The 14,716-nt window shown below is 41.5% G+C and overlaps 1 protein-coding gene across 2 annotated transcripts in view; it reads right to left on the bottom strand.

Annotated features, from left to right (window-relative positions):
* The window catches only part of vps50 (VPS50 EARP/GARPII complex subunit), a 122,195-nt gene that overhangs the window by 99,419 nt on the left and 8,060 nt on the right, over positions 1–14,716 (bottom strand). For both annotated transcript variants that reach the window (XM_085446784.1, XM_085446786.1), the window contains exons 3-4: positions 4,213–4,335; positions 3,226–3,297 (exon numbers count right to left, since the gene is read on the bottom strand). In XM_085446784.1, coding sequence (XP_085302910.1) covers positions 3,226–3,297; positions 4,213–4,335 — 195 coding nt within the window. The remainder of the gene's footprint in view (positions 1–3,225; positions 3,298–4,212; positions 4,336–14,716) is intronic.

Genomic DNA, 14,716 nt, shown 5'->3' with positions numbered 1-14,716 from the left:
TAACCTCTCTAAAGGTTCAGGTCTGCTGCCCTGACATTCTCCTCTGAAAATATATGAAATCATTTTTGATTTCCTCTGAGGAGCCAAAGCAGCTCCAAACCACGATGCTTCCTCCCCCATGCCTCACATTTAGGATGAGGTGCTTGTCTGTCTGAGAAATTAAGACTTTTCTGCACAAAACCTTTCTTTAAGACTCTGTTAAAAGTAGATGTTGTACACCTCTATAACCCACCGTCTCAGTCTTATATCCTTAATAGAAAAACTGACTCTAAGTAGCTTTTGAGCGATTCATTTTCACATAGATTCATTGCATTTTGCAAATCCTGATAACTGTAAACTGTTTTTCTTATACTTTTATCTTGTCTCTTAAATAAAGTCATAACTGAGATTTTAAACTAGTTAAAAATAAACAAGGTTAAATGATATGTTGAATATACTCAGGCCACTGAGTCAGATAAACAGGTCAAGGCTTTTCGTAGGCACAGGATTTTACATTTGCATTTGATGAGCTTGCTGAGAAACTTAGCTGGGGATTTTCTGCCTGACAGTACACTGGACCAATTACTGTGGCCATTCCCACGACGTGCTTGCAGGCTGACAGCCAGCGAGCCAGGGAGGCAGGGAGAGAGAGCGAAAGTGCGAGAGACAGAAAGCGTGAGAGACTGAGAGAGGATGTGTGAGGGTGCTTTTGTGTACTCAGACTGTAGAAACGTACAGGTCTCACCATGCCACGGGGCAGAAAGTCTAAAGCATCCTCTTAACTAAACAGGCAGCTCTGTGGGCTACTGTCAGAAGAGGGAAGCGCAGCATGCATGAAAAAGAGGGATAAGAGTCATAGAGGAAATCGATGTGAAAAAAAAGGATAGCAGTAGAGTTGAAGGAGCAATGGAGACAAAGCAGTGGGCAAAAGTACAGAAGCCTGTCAGGGTGGAAGGTAGGAGGGTAATATCTGCACTGGACTGTGGGGATGGAAGAAGCAGAGGGAAAAAGTGCTTCTTGCTCTGCCACATGATGCTATAAATACAATTTGTTGACAGGCCATCTCTCCCGTCTGAAACTGCGAGTACCTGAATAACCTCAACAGAGCAGCCGCTATGGAAATGAGTTTGCTGAGGATGAAAACGCAGGCACTGACGTCATGGCACAAAATGATTGACCTTCACTCAGTTTTTACTGAGCGTCGTCAGCATCGAGCATTTGTTGGTTTTTTTTGTGTTTTTGTTTCATTCCTTCTTTGCAGTTTAAAACATCTCATCAAAAAACAAAAGTAAAAAGTGTTCTGGGCTGTTTACGTTCCTCTAGAGCTGCACAAACTCTCAGCGTCACAGTGCTGACTATGGGTCTCAAACTGCAAATTACAGCAGTGCGGGAAAACCTGCCATGACTTAATGGGGCAAATGAAGAAACTCAACACTTTTATATAAATGAAAACTCTCTTTTCAAGTACATCATTATTTTAAAATGTGTTTCGACAGTGTGAACCAGCAAGGTCGGCTTTAACGAATTTTATTGCTTCTATTTTCCAGTAAAAACTTAATAAATTGGACCTTGAGACAGGGTCAACTGAGGTTTTTGACATCCAACAAACTTTTATTGTCATGCTTTTTATGTAGTGTAGGTGTCATACTGACACTTTTAAAGAAAGAAACTAGCAGAAAATGCATCGTGAACTACTTTCTCCAACACTTAAGTCAGCGCATGGTAACAACAACATCCAAGCTTAAAGATGGTGGGCTACAGCAGCAAAGGACGACACCGGGTACCACTCCTGTCAGATAAGAGCCGGAAACTGAAGCTAAAATTCACACAGACTGAAAAAAATGTTGCTTGGTTTGATGAGTCTCGAACATAGGGTCAGAATTTGGTGTAAACAACATGAAAACGTGGATCCATCCTGCTTGTGTTAACAGCTCAGGCTACTGGTGGTGTAATGGTGTGAGGGATCATTTCTTGGCACACTTTCGGCCCCTCGGTACCAATCGCACTAAGCGTTGTTTAAATGCCACAGCCTGCCTGAGTATGGTTGCTGGCCATGTGCATCCTTTTACAACCACAGTGCGCCCATCTTCTGATGGCTGCTTGCAGCAGGATAACACACCATGTCACAAAACTCACATCACTTCAAACTGGTTTCTAGAACATAACGGTGAGTTCACAGTACTCAAATGATCTCCACAGTCACTAGATCGCAATCCAACAGAGCATTTTTGGGATGTGGTGGAAGACATCATGGATGTGCAGCCAACAATTCTGCAGCAACTGTCTGATGCTATCAGGTTAATATGCACCGACATCTCTGAGGACTGTCTCCAGCATCATATTTAATCTGTGCCTTTAATAATTAAGGCAGCACTGAAGACAAAAGACGGTAAAACCCAACTAAAAAACAGACTGAAAGGGAGATTCCCAAATTCATTACATTCAGTCACTATCTATTTATGACCATTTGGGCATTCGGGTATTGGTTAACTATTTAGTTTCAAGTTTTTATATCTGTATATAAATTCAATTCGATTTTTTACGCAGACTCAAACACCATGGCAATTTGTTTGTCTGACATTCCTCAACTGAACAGTGATCATCGTGCTTGAGTTCACTTCACTGCCGTTACCTAGCTACTTTTTATCTTTAGCCATTTTTGCTTTCTTTTTTCAAAAAAAGGCCTGGAAAATAAAGACAATCTACAGTACCCTACTGCTTCACAATGTGCTCTCCTGGCACAGAAACAGTGCCCTCTTTCTACCTGCTATATTCACTGGATGAGCGAGCAGCTATGGCTCCAGAGAATGACAGAGAGCAGAGCCGCACAGTGTGAGAAATAAAAGCACGAGACCTTCTGCTGTTTCTAACTTTCACTTTGATTACTACACAACTAACACAGGCCCTAACACACACACAGGCGCGCGCGCGCAAAACAATTAGTTGGACAACTAACTTACAAATGGCTCCAGGAAGGACTTTTTTTCTTTTTTAAAAATCACGTGCTACACCTTCAGCAGAACTACAAAAACAGTTAGGGGTTTCCATGTCAAATAAAACAATAAAATGAAAAACAAAAGATGATTTGAAAAAGTTACAGAGAACAATCTGTAGATTAGAAATGTTCACAAGCACGAGGCAGAAATGATCATAACGTACACTGACACGGTCTGACACCATACTGTGTTTGTGTGCCTTCGGGTTTGAGTTTGTATGAAAGACAGAGAGAGGGAAAGAGATACTTACTGCTGCCTGTTGCCTTTTAAGTTTGTCTCTGTATTCCTCCAACTCCTGCAGGTTCAACTCGGGCGGGAGTTTCTATAATCACACACACACACAGAAATTCAAACATGCAACCTTAGTGTTTGCTTACAAAACCTCCTCTTTAGACTGCTGATAGCATCCAGTCTTTTTGCTTGTGCTTACTTGGATACCAGCGCATGCTGCTTCCCACCACGTCTGGCTTTTAACACAGTACGAGTCCTCGCTCAGTGTGCCAGACAGAAAAATATATTCAAAGCAGAACTATGACACTATCAAATTTCAGGTGCTAAGGGCCAAAGCGGGGATTTCATTCATCTTGCAAGAGCTAATCCTCACTGTTGAGCATCTTAATTTTTAAAGCTACCTCAGGAGGTATTTCAAAGAGCCTAAGCTGAAGGTAGGTGTAGCTTTTACTTCATTCAAAGAAAAGAAAAACAAACAAAAATAATCTACTAAAATATACTTCCCCAGATCATAACTCTGATTAGTGAAGGTAAACAGCAAACAAACTCTGCTACTGAAAGAAGATATTACAAATCCATGGCCCAAAGGATGATAGGTAATTACTTTCCCCTTGACTGAGAGTCTCATTTCAGATGGTGTAGAAATACCAAGATAAATCTAATGAGATTTCACACCCTTCTTCTGTTGAGCAGATGCAATCCATCAATCCAGACGTCAATTGTATGCATGCGGCTCAGCAGAAATGTAAGAAACAGCAGCTCAGGTGAAAAAGCTTTATTTTTGCCAGCCAGACGGGGTTCAGAGCACAATAAACAATACTTCTTCACATTAGAAATGCAATACTTCTGTTATCAAACTTACTGAAACGTGGTGGATTTAATGAAATGATTTCATGAAAGGGGTCGTGGGAACTTGCAAGCGAGTCTCGCTTGTTATCGCTTAACCAGTGAGTGGAGCTCATTCAGTCAATAGCACAAGAGCTGGAAATCATACAGAGTATCTGACCTCCAGTTCATGCTGCACCATGTCGAAGGAGTCATTTGAGAAGTAGACCTCCTCGATGCTGTCGATGATTTCCTGCTCCGCCTGGGGGTCGATGGGCTGCTCCCTCAGCTCCCGCAGCTCCTCCTGCAACACGGTGAGACAGGCGGGGAGAGAAAGCGACAAACAAAGAGAGACAGAGTTAGAAGATGTCCTTGGTATAAAGTACTAGAAAGAAAAGGTACATGCTATTACATTAAAACCCACAAAACAATAAACAAGATATAGTCACAGGAAGAAAAAAAAGGAAAAAGAGAACAAACAGGATATATCAGCAGGCTGCCGGGGGAAAGATCAGTAAAAGAGGGAGAGATAGGATTAGAGGAGCAAGAGTTCCAGAGGAGTTTAAGGACAAAGCTAAAGGGTGAAGGATTTGTCCTTAAACTTAAATGAGGCAGAGAAAAATGTTAATCATAGACTTTAGGAAAAGATTGCAGCTTGTTTCATTGGTTGGCTGTCATGGGAGGGAGGCAGCGATGAGAGGAAAGACAAAAAGACACAAATGACTAAAAGAAGAGAGCAGAGATTCCCTTCTGAGAAACATCAGAGCCTTATTGATTAACATGCGGTGCATCCGCTGAGGCTTATTGCTGCGTTGAGTCTTTTAGATGAAGGGTTTCAAAGCCCACTATTGACTGCCTTAATGAGCTGAGATGCAGGCAGATGTCAGTACCAAAGTGCTGGGATGAAAAGTTACCACAAATTTAAAAAAAGTTTACCGTTTCATTTGAGTATTCATTAATATCCGTATGAAATTTTAAGGCAATCTATCCAGCAGTTACATCAGAATATCAAATCACAAACATTTAAATTAAACCGAATTCGGGTTCCACTGAAGTCTATAATGAGAATAATAAGTGTAATACCCATTTTTTGGAGGATGACACTTTTTTATGTTTCAAGCAAAAAATAAGCAGAAAATAATAATAAACGCTGAGCTTATTTAACACAAAAAAGCATGTGTTTAGGATAAAAACTGCAGTAATCATAGGAAACATCTGAACCAACTGCAAGCCTTTCAAGGGACTTTGATCAAAAAGGTCCAAGCAGCATTTAATCAGACTAAACAGGAAAAACATTATTTATTTATCTTTATTAGCCTATTCTGGATCTGGCTTCATATTTCACTCCACAGAACAGAAGTGGGCATGCAAGTCAAATGATTCAAAAGCTATCAGCTATCAGAAATAAATCTGACAAGTACTAGTGTATCTAAAATATTTAAATTAATTTCTTCCATAATTTTAATTTTAAAAAAGTCATTTTCATCAATTCTACATTTACAGCACCTAAAGTTCTGATTTTAGCTTATAGCTCATGAAAAACAGAACTCCAGTATTAAAATATTTCATTTAGACTTTAAGTGACTATTCGACCAGTATAAATGCCACGCTGCTCCCAGTCTGGTTCCCCAACACAACCACACTCACTGCTGACTGGACAATTGTCCAGATGACAATCCCCGCTGAAGGTAACTGCTGAAAAGGCTGGCTGGTTGCAAGCATATTAATGGAAAGTTGGCTCCTATCACCCTTCTCTGTGTGATAGGAAAAGGTGCACAAGCATCTTAGATGTCAGCAGCCTTGTAGCAATTGTTATATAAAAAAAACAAACGAACAAACAAATAAAACAACAACCATTGAATCAAGAAAGTAGGAGAGCTTTGAAACGTTGACTGTGGCTGGTGCATCAAACCACCACCAGGAAAAGGGCTACAACTGTCCCAAACATGACAGCAAATTGATTTTATTTGTAAATCAAGATCTAAGAGTCTGGATGAAGCATAAAGGCTGATTTCCTGTTCCTGCAGAAACTCCCACCAAATAATTTGCTCACCGTGTAATTTCTGTGCTCAATTGATCAGCCATCTCACCTGGCCTGAACCCTACACAGAATTTACGGGGCGCCGTCAAGACGAAGATGAGAAACACCCAGCCCAATAAATACAGACAAGCTGAAGGCCGCTATCAAAGAAACCTGGTCTTTAGTGATACCTCAGCGGTGCCGCGAGCTGATCACCGCCATGCTACACTGCACTCACACAGTAATTCATGGTAAAGGAGCCCCAACGAATATGAGTGACAATGAGCATACTATATAGAAGTGGGACTCTATTTTGACTGACCATAAGAATTGAGAATTTCATGAGATAGAAGCTAAAATCATCAAATTAAGGTTTTGTTTTTTTATATAATACTTCACTTTACATCTTAAAACACAGAATATATGAAAGGTTTTAAATTAAATTAAATAAAAATGGAATATACCTGTGATTTACAATTAGCATGCATGCAGGAACATAGTTCCAAAATGAGCAACCAGATATCAGTGGAAATCATGACTTATATGGCAAGCAATAATATCACTAATTAGAAGCACAGAGACGTGCTCATCCTAAATTAACGCCACAGACAGTGAGCTACTTTCAAATGCAGACAAACAAGTGCCTCGGTCTTGTTACAAGCCTTATCAACAGAATTTCCGTGACAGCTCAGAGAGTTTGTCAACCTCTATGGACGGTGTCCAAAACCTTGCTCGCTCTTCCGTACAAAATTGCAGGATGAGTGCTGCATGAAAAGAAGCCTGACGAACAGTGAGAGCGCATTCTTTTATCAGAACAGTCCAAGATAAATTTGGACTGTGAACGGTGAAGCTTGATTTTCAGTGAATGGATGATCTTTATTGTCATTACTACACATGATTTACAGAATTCCCTTTGGATTCGTCTTAACTTAAAAAACAATACATAAATAAAAATATGTAAGGAAGTTTAGATAAAAATAAAGTTAGTGGTAAACTCAGCAACAGAGGAGAAAAACAGCAGGTTTAAACACAGTCTAGTCCGTTTAAAATGTTGTTAGCCAATGAAAATGTCCTCAGTGCTATACTGTGTGTGTTTGCATGTGTGTCTAGTACTGAAGCCTATTTCCAGAAATTAGATAGGTGGAAGCCATCGCTCCAAAAACCGTCTGTTAGTTCTTGTTTTTATTGCTGTGAACCGTTTGCTGGATGGCAGCGGTTCAAACAAAGAATGTCCGGGATGTTTATTATCCTTGCTTATGATACCGTCTGCTTTGTTCGTCATCCTGGTGGCGTAGTGTGAGTGCAGAGCTCTATAGAAACAAAGTGCTCAGACACCTTCGCCCCTCGATGCAGATCCTTCCTTTCTGCAGCAGTGTTGATGGTTCCTCTGTACTCCTGTGTAAGTTCATCAACGGTTTCTGTGAAAGTTTGGCCTGTTTCTGAGGAAGAAGAGCCCTTATTGTGCCCACTCATCTCAACTGGGAGGTGTTAGTGCACAGAGAGGGTGACTCCCGGTTACTTCTACGCAATCGCCACTATTTCAACAATGTATGTGGAGTGGGAGATGTTGTTTCTTGACCTTAGACCTCCTGAATTCAATGACCATTTCTGTTGCATTGGAGGTGTTAAAGACTAGATCATGTGTCCCTAAACCACTCAGTCAGATCAACCCTTTAGAAATTAAATGGAGGTGTCATCAGCAAACTTAATTATTGAACTTTGAGGTGTAGATGGGGATACAGTCATAGGTCAACAAGCTGGAACAAGAATAATGCTGTTGCCACCATTTATACCTGTGTCGTCTGCAATGTGTAAGACTTCTGGGGAGGTGCACGTCAGGTTAGGTGTTGTGTTTCAGAAGGGTTTGGGTTTGCGATGCACTTATAAGTGTAGATTTAACACAGAAATATAAGTCAGAGTTAGAGCTAACTGATCCTTGGGATACTTTAAATAGAACTGAGCAAGAACAATAACAAAAACCTCCAGGAAATGAAACAAAGAAAATTGGCTCAGAGGAATGGCAGAAAATCTTTGTAGGAACTATTTACTTCCCCCCCCGACCTGAGAAAGACTGTTAACTCAAATAAAGGTGGACATACAGGGAGTGCAGAATTATTAGGCAAATGAGTATTTTGTCCACATCATCCTCTTCATGCATGTTGTCTTACTCCAAGCTGTATAGGCTCGAAAGCCTACCACCAATTAAGCATATTAGGTGATGTGCATCTCTGTAATGAGAAGGGGTGTGGTCTAATGACATCAACACCCTATATCAGGTGTGCATAATTATTAGGCAACGTCCTTTCCTTTGGCAAAATGGGTCAAAAGAAGGACTTGACAGGCTCAGAAAAGTCAAAAATAGTGAGATATCTTGCAGAGGGATGCAGCAGTCTCAAAATTGCAAAGCTTCTGAAGCGTGATCATCGAACAATCAAGCGTTTCATTCAAAATAGTCAACAGGGTCACAAGAAGCATGTGGAAAAACTAAGGCGCAAAATAACTGCCCATGAACTGAGAAAAGTCAAGCGTGCAGCTGCCAAGATGCCACTTGCCACCAGTTTGGCCATATTTCAGAGCTGCAACATCACTGGAGTGCCCAAAAGCACAAGGTGTGCAATACTCAGAGACATGGCCAAGGTAAGAAAGGCTGAAAGACGACCACCACTGAACAAGACACACAAGCTGAAACGTCAAGACTGGGCCAAGAAATATCTCAAGACTGGTTTTTCTAAGGTTTTATGGACTGATGAAATGAGAGTGAGTCTTGATGGGCCAGATGGATGGGCCCGTGGCTGGATTGGTAAAGGGCAGAGAGCTCCAGTCTGACTCAGACACCAGCAAGGTGGAGGTGGAGTACTGATTTGGGCTGGTATCATCAAAGATGAGCTTGTGGGGCCTTTTCGGGTTGAGGATGGAGTCAAGCTCAAATCCCAGTCCTACTGCCAGTTTCTGGAAGACTCCTTCTTCAAGCAGTGGTACAGGAAGAAGTCTGCATCCTTCAAGAAAAACATGATTTTCATGCAGGACAATGCTCCATCACACGCGTCCAAGTACTCCACAGCGTGGCTGGCAAGAAAGGGTATAAAAGAAGAAAAACTAATGACATGGCCTCCTTGTTCACCTGATCTGAACCCCATCGAGAACCTGTGGTCCATCATCAAATGTGAGATTTACAAGGAGGGAAAACGGTACACCTCTCTGAACAGTGTCTGGGAGGCTGTGGTTGCTGCTGCACGCATCCACAGCCTCCCAGAATCCATGGATGGCAGGCTTTTGAGTGTCCTTGCAAAGAAAGGTGGCTATATTGGTCGCTGATTTGTTTTTGTTTTGTTTTTGAATGTCAGAAATGTATATTTGTGAATGTGGAGATGTTATATTGGTCTCACTGGTAAAAATAAATAATTGAAATGGGTATATATTTGTTTTTTTGTTAAGTTGCCTAATAATTATGCACAGTAATAGTCACCTGCACACACAGATATCCCCCTAAAATAGCTAAAACTAAAAACAAACTAAAAACTACTTCCAAAAACATTCAGCTTTGATATTAATGAGTTTTTTGGGTTCATTGAGAACATGGTTGTTGTTCAATAATAAAATTATTCCTCAAAAATACAACTTGCCTAATAATTCTGCACTCCCTGTAGGAAGCAGGCTGTTGGTGGTGGCTCTCAAACTTCTTCTGAAATTCTCTATTTGAGAAGCCAGGCATTTCCACCATTTTTTAATTGATATGTAAATATTATTTATACTTTATGAGCAATAATCAACGTCCTTTCCAGTAATGTGGACTGGATGGAGTCTGAATTATATCACCTTGAAGTGCAATTAGCAAAGACAGCCCTTGTTCTGCAAATGTGCAAAACAAAATCTGAGCAACGTTTCCACCTGCTCCATTTACACCATCACCAGATGCCATCGGTGGAGCTCATCTGACCCTCGCCTGCTGGTGTGGAAACGTCAGACAGCGAGGCCCAGGGCTAGCAGGTTAGCAGTGAGTCATCTTCGCAAATTAAAATGAGGGCATTGAGGATGGGGTTCTCTCAGATGGATGAATAAAAGTAAAATCTGTTTGTGGGGAACACTACAAAGCAGTCTCACAGATAAAAGGTCAACCTATTTTTATCGCCCAGAGTTCCTGCTTTAACGTAGTAAATCTAAACGGTTTATTTTCATTTTAGAAAAGAGCAAATACCATACTGCTCAGTGTAATGCAATTACTGTAAGATGATACAATTTTGGTTCATCTGACATTTAAGTGATATTGCACAGGACTCACATCTTCTGTAATGTGAGTACATTCTGAGAGGAAGCCCTTCATTTATGTTAAGTCGAACTTCTTGTTTGTGTGGGATCGATACATTAAAGCATAATGGCACTAAAAATAGACCAGCAGCTCGGGGATAACGAGGATGGATACGGAAGTATGGGACAAATGCAATATAAAATTCAATATACACCCTTATATGCATACTTCGTTAAACGTACACCTTCTCGAGATAGCAGACACTGATCAAGAAAACCTTGTTACACACCTGCCTAACCCCAAATATGTTCCCAGCTCCTATCAGCAAGAAGCATGAAGCTAGGCGATGAAGTGTGCCACCCAAATAACTAAATATGTTTCTCTGGATGACAGCGTGTCTCGCTGAGTGACATTTATATGAGGCGATGCTGCTGTGCGTAATTTTCAGCAAAATATAGCTTCGTCTAATTCAATTACACACACAGAGAAACCCTTCATACACTCACACGAGGCAACTGTGAAGATTCAAACCGAGCATTGAAATGTGTTTAATGCGTGTGTCCGTGCAAGTGTGCAAATCTCAAGTGCGCCCATTTCGAGGCGAGTGTGCCGTGTTTAAATCAGGTGAAGGAGCGAGCCGGAGCCCCCCACCCTACCTACCCCTGGGGGAGAGAAGGGGGATGTGTGGGTGAGTGCGTGAGACTGAAAAGGAGGGCTAGAGTTAGGAGATCACGCTCCGCCATCAAAAAGGTGGGTGGGAAATCAGCTCAAATGAGAGAAAGTGAAAAGGGGAGGAGGGATGAGGAGGATGACTCACTGTTAGGAGAAGTTCTGGCAGAAAGAAGACAAAAAAAAGGCAGAGGAGTGGGCTAAACAGAAGACAATGAAGTGGCTCCCGTGAAGCCACTCGAAGGCAGTTCACCTTGTGTCAGTGTCTTTCTCCTTCCCTCTCTTTGCCTCAGTCTCCCACCTGCAGTGACGCGCAAAACTTGAAACATCTTTGTTGAGTATTGCAGCATCGACAGCGATCAACTCGAAGGAAAATGACGACGGAGGCAAAAATGTCCTTAATATTTTGGGAACTTTATTCCTCATTAACACGCGGCAAAACTTTTCTCATGGGTGCCATTTTCGTTGTGGTATACTTTTTTTTTTTCTTAGGGGCGTGATGACGCAGCATCCGTGCTCTTACAATGAAACAGTGCCTCCTTGTGGTGGCAACTAAAATACTGTCTCTGTTAAACCACAGTAACCATAATGCAGTTAAACACTGTACAACATGAGTACACACAATGAATATCTTAACACCCCCTCTTGTACTCAGGTTGCTGGAATCAAAGAAAAGTTGTACAATAAACGATAAACAGTTGTACAATCTCTACCACACTTCCTTTTTTTTTTTTCTCTCTCTCTCTTTTTTTTCTTTTAAGCACCAAACATAACGTTAGCAAACTTAGCAAGTTTTAGCTTAGAAACAGGTTTGGTCATAACATCTGCAACCATTTCTTCAGTGGTGCAATATAACAGACACATTTTCTCTTCATTTACAATGGACCTTACAAAATGATATTTAATGTCCACATGTTTGCACCTCTGTCGGCTCACAGGGTTTTTAGCCAGGGCAATTGTTCCCTGGTTGTCCTCGTACACTATTGTTTGAGTGTAGCTGTAGTCATCTATACCTTTCAAAAGCTGTTCTAAATATATACACTCTTGCATTGTGGAAGCCAGAGCCATATACTCTGCTTCACAGGTAGAGAGCGCCACAGTGGGCTGTTTCTTGGTCTTCCATGAAACTAAAGAACTGTTGTTACATAGACGTACACAGTAACCAGTAGTGCTGCGTCTGTCGGCAGTGTCACCTGCCCAGTCAGCATCACTGTAGGCCACTAGACCCAAATTTTCATCTGTGTTTCTTCTAAAACACAACTTCTTATCTTTGGACCCTTTGAGATATCTCAACACATGTTTCACAGTTCCCCACTGTTCTTCTGTAGGCTCATGGAAATGTTGCGATAACTTGCTTACCACAAAACTCAGGTCAGGACGGGTACCTGATGCAAGGTATATAAGACTGCCTACAGCCTCTCTATACATCCTCACATCTCTTATCTTAGTAGCTCCTTCTGTGTAACACAACTTCTGATCACAGGGAGTTCCTCTGGGTTTACAGTTCTGCATGTTAAACCTCATCAGTATCTTGTTGACATAGGTTTCTTGTGACATTGTTACACATCCATCAGACTGAGTGAAATCAATACCCAGAAAATGCTTAAGTCTGCCCAAGTCTTTCATCTTAAATTTGACTGAAAGCATTTCTTTCGCATCCTTCATTACCTTTTCATTGCCAGCAGCAATTATCAGGTCGTCCACCCAGATGATCATAATCACCTTACCATCTTTTGTCTCTTTGGTATAAACACAGTGGTCTGCTGGGTTTTGCCTGAAACTGTTCGCTGTTAGGTATTCATGCAAGATCCTATTCCAGTTACGACCAGATTGTTTTAACCCATACAAGGATTTTTGTAATCTACAGACTAGCCCTTCTCCCTCTTCATAACCTTCTGGCTGATCAATGTAGATTTCATAATCAATGGGAGCGTGTAAATATGCTGTCTTCACATCCATTTGATGGAGTAACAGGCTCTCCTGCGCTGCTTTCTGTAACAAAACTCTTATGCTGGTTAAGTTGGCTGTTGGTGAGAATGTCTCTCCATAATCCATCCCCAACTGTTGGCTGTAACCTTTGGCTACGAACCTTGCCTTGTATCGGTCGTTTCCCTCAATGTCACTCTTAACGGAATAAACCCACTTCCCCCCCACTGTTTTCTTTCCCTTTGGCAAAGTGGTTAGGGTAAAAGTGTCATTTTCCCGTAACGAGTGAATTTCTTCATCCATGGCTTTGATCCAGTTCTTTGAGTTAGCTGATTCTATGGCTTCCTTAAATGTGTTTGGGACACCACACACTGCCCTGTAGCAGTAGTCTATGGTAGTGTGGATCTCATCGCCGCCACTGTTGGCAGCTACAAAGTCATTTAAATGTCCCGGTTTTCTTCTCTCCCTAAGAGGATACCTTTTGTTGACAAATCCATCACTTGTCACATTTGTCTCTTTTCGTTCACGCTCATCAGGTATACCACTTTGTGGACTTGTGTCTGTCACAATAGGTTCTGGAACCTCATTGTCCTTGTCACCTTTCTCTGAAGGTCTGTTAGCCTTAGGCTGTCTTACTCTGCTACAGTCATCATTTAGTTCTCCCTCATCTGTCTGTGTTTGTCTTTCTACATTTACTTTGCTCACAAACTTAACAAGTCTATGTTTCTGAACTTTCTCAGTTTCAGGGTGGTAAACTAAGTAGGCGGGACTGTTCTTATCATAACCTACAAAGAAACCTTGGTCACATTTTGAATCAAGTTTCCCCTTGTCCTGTTTGTATGCATAGCACACAGACCCAAATTTCTGCATTTTTGACAAGTCTGGCTTTTTTACCTGTCAGCATTTGGTAGGGTGTTTTCCCTGTTCGCTTATTAAAGCATCTGTTCCGTGTTACAGCAGCAGTTTGAATGGCATAGTTCCATAGGCATTTCGGTAGCTGACTCTCAATTAGCATGCACTTGCCCATCTCGAAAAGAGTACGCCACCCCCTCTCGGCTGTACCGTTCTGATGGGGTGAGTACGGGGCTGATGTCTCATGCTTAATGCCATTTTTCCTTAACAGGGTTTGGAAATCTCTGCATGTGAACTCTGTCCCATTGTCTGATCTAATGCAGTTTACGTTGCCATATGGTGCAACATCCGCTAGAAATTTCTCTGCTGCCTGCACTGTATCAGTTTTCGTCTTCAGGAAATATACAAACACTGAGTTTGAATAATCATCAGTGAATGACTGCACATATTTGTACCCATCAATAGATTCAGTGGCTATCGGACCTGCTAAATCTGTGTGTACCATTTGTAAAGGAGCCTTTGCTCTTGTATCAGGATCTCTGTTTCGGGTTTGTGCAAACTTTCCCTGGATACACACTTCACATTCCTTTTCAGGTCTATCGGTTCTCCCCTTAATCTGCATACCGTTAACCACACCTTGCAATCTTACTACATCTTCATAGTTGCAATGACCTAATATCTCATGCCATGCCTGTATGTCATGACAGGTGTTACACTTATCATTACCCTCAACTTCAGTCTGCAAATAGTACAACTTGCCATACACATGAATGTTAAAGTTAGTACCGTCTTTGTGGGTCAACGTGTCCTGCCCTTGTTTAAAGGTGACTGTTGCTCCTAATGCAGTGGCTGACTTTACAGAGAATATGTTCTGGGGGTATGATGGAATAAACAGCGCATCTTTCAGCGTTGCTTTGCGTCGCTGGCCTGTATTGTCAATCAGGAACACCTCTGCGTCCCCCCTCTGTTGGG

The sequence above is a fragment of the Copadichromis virginalis genome, linkage group LG22, assembly GCF_057382275.1.
Source record: "Copadichromis virginalis isolate Kocher_CV1m ecotype Utaka linkage group LG22, C_Virginalis_male_GT1.1, whole genome shotgun sequence".
In the NCBI taxonomy this organism is placed as follows: Eukaryota; Metazoa; Chordata; class Actinopteri; order Cichliformes; family Cichlidae; genus Copadichromis; species Copadichromis virginalis.
The sequence above is the reverse complement of the archived record's forward strand: the minus strand, read 5'-3'. Positions and strand labels throughout refer to the sequence as shown.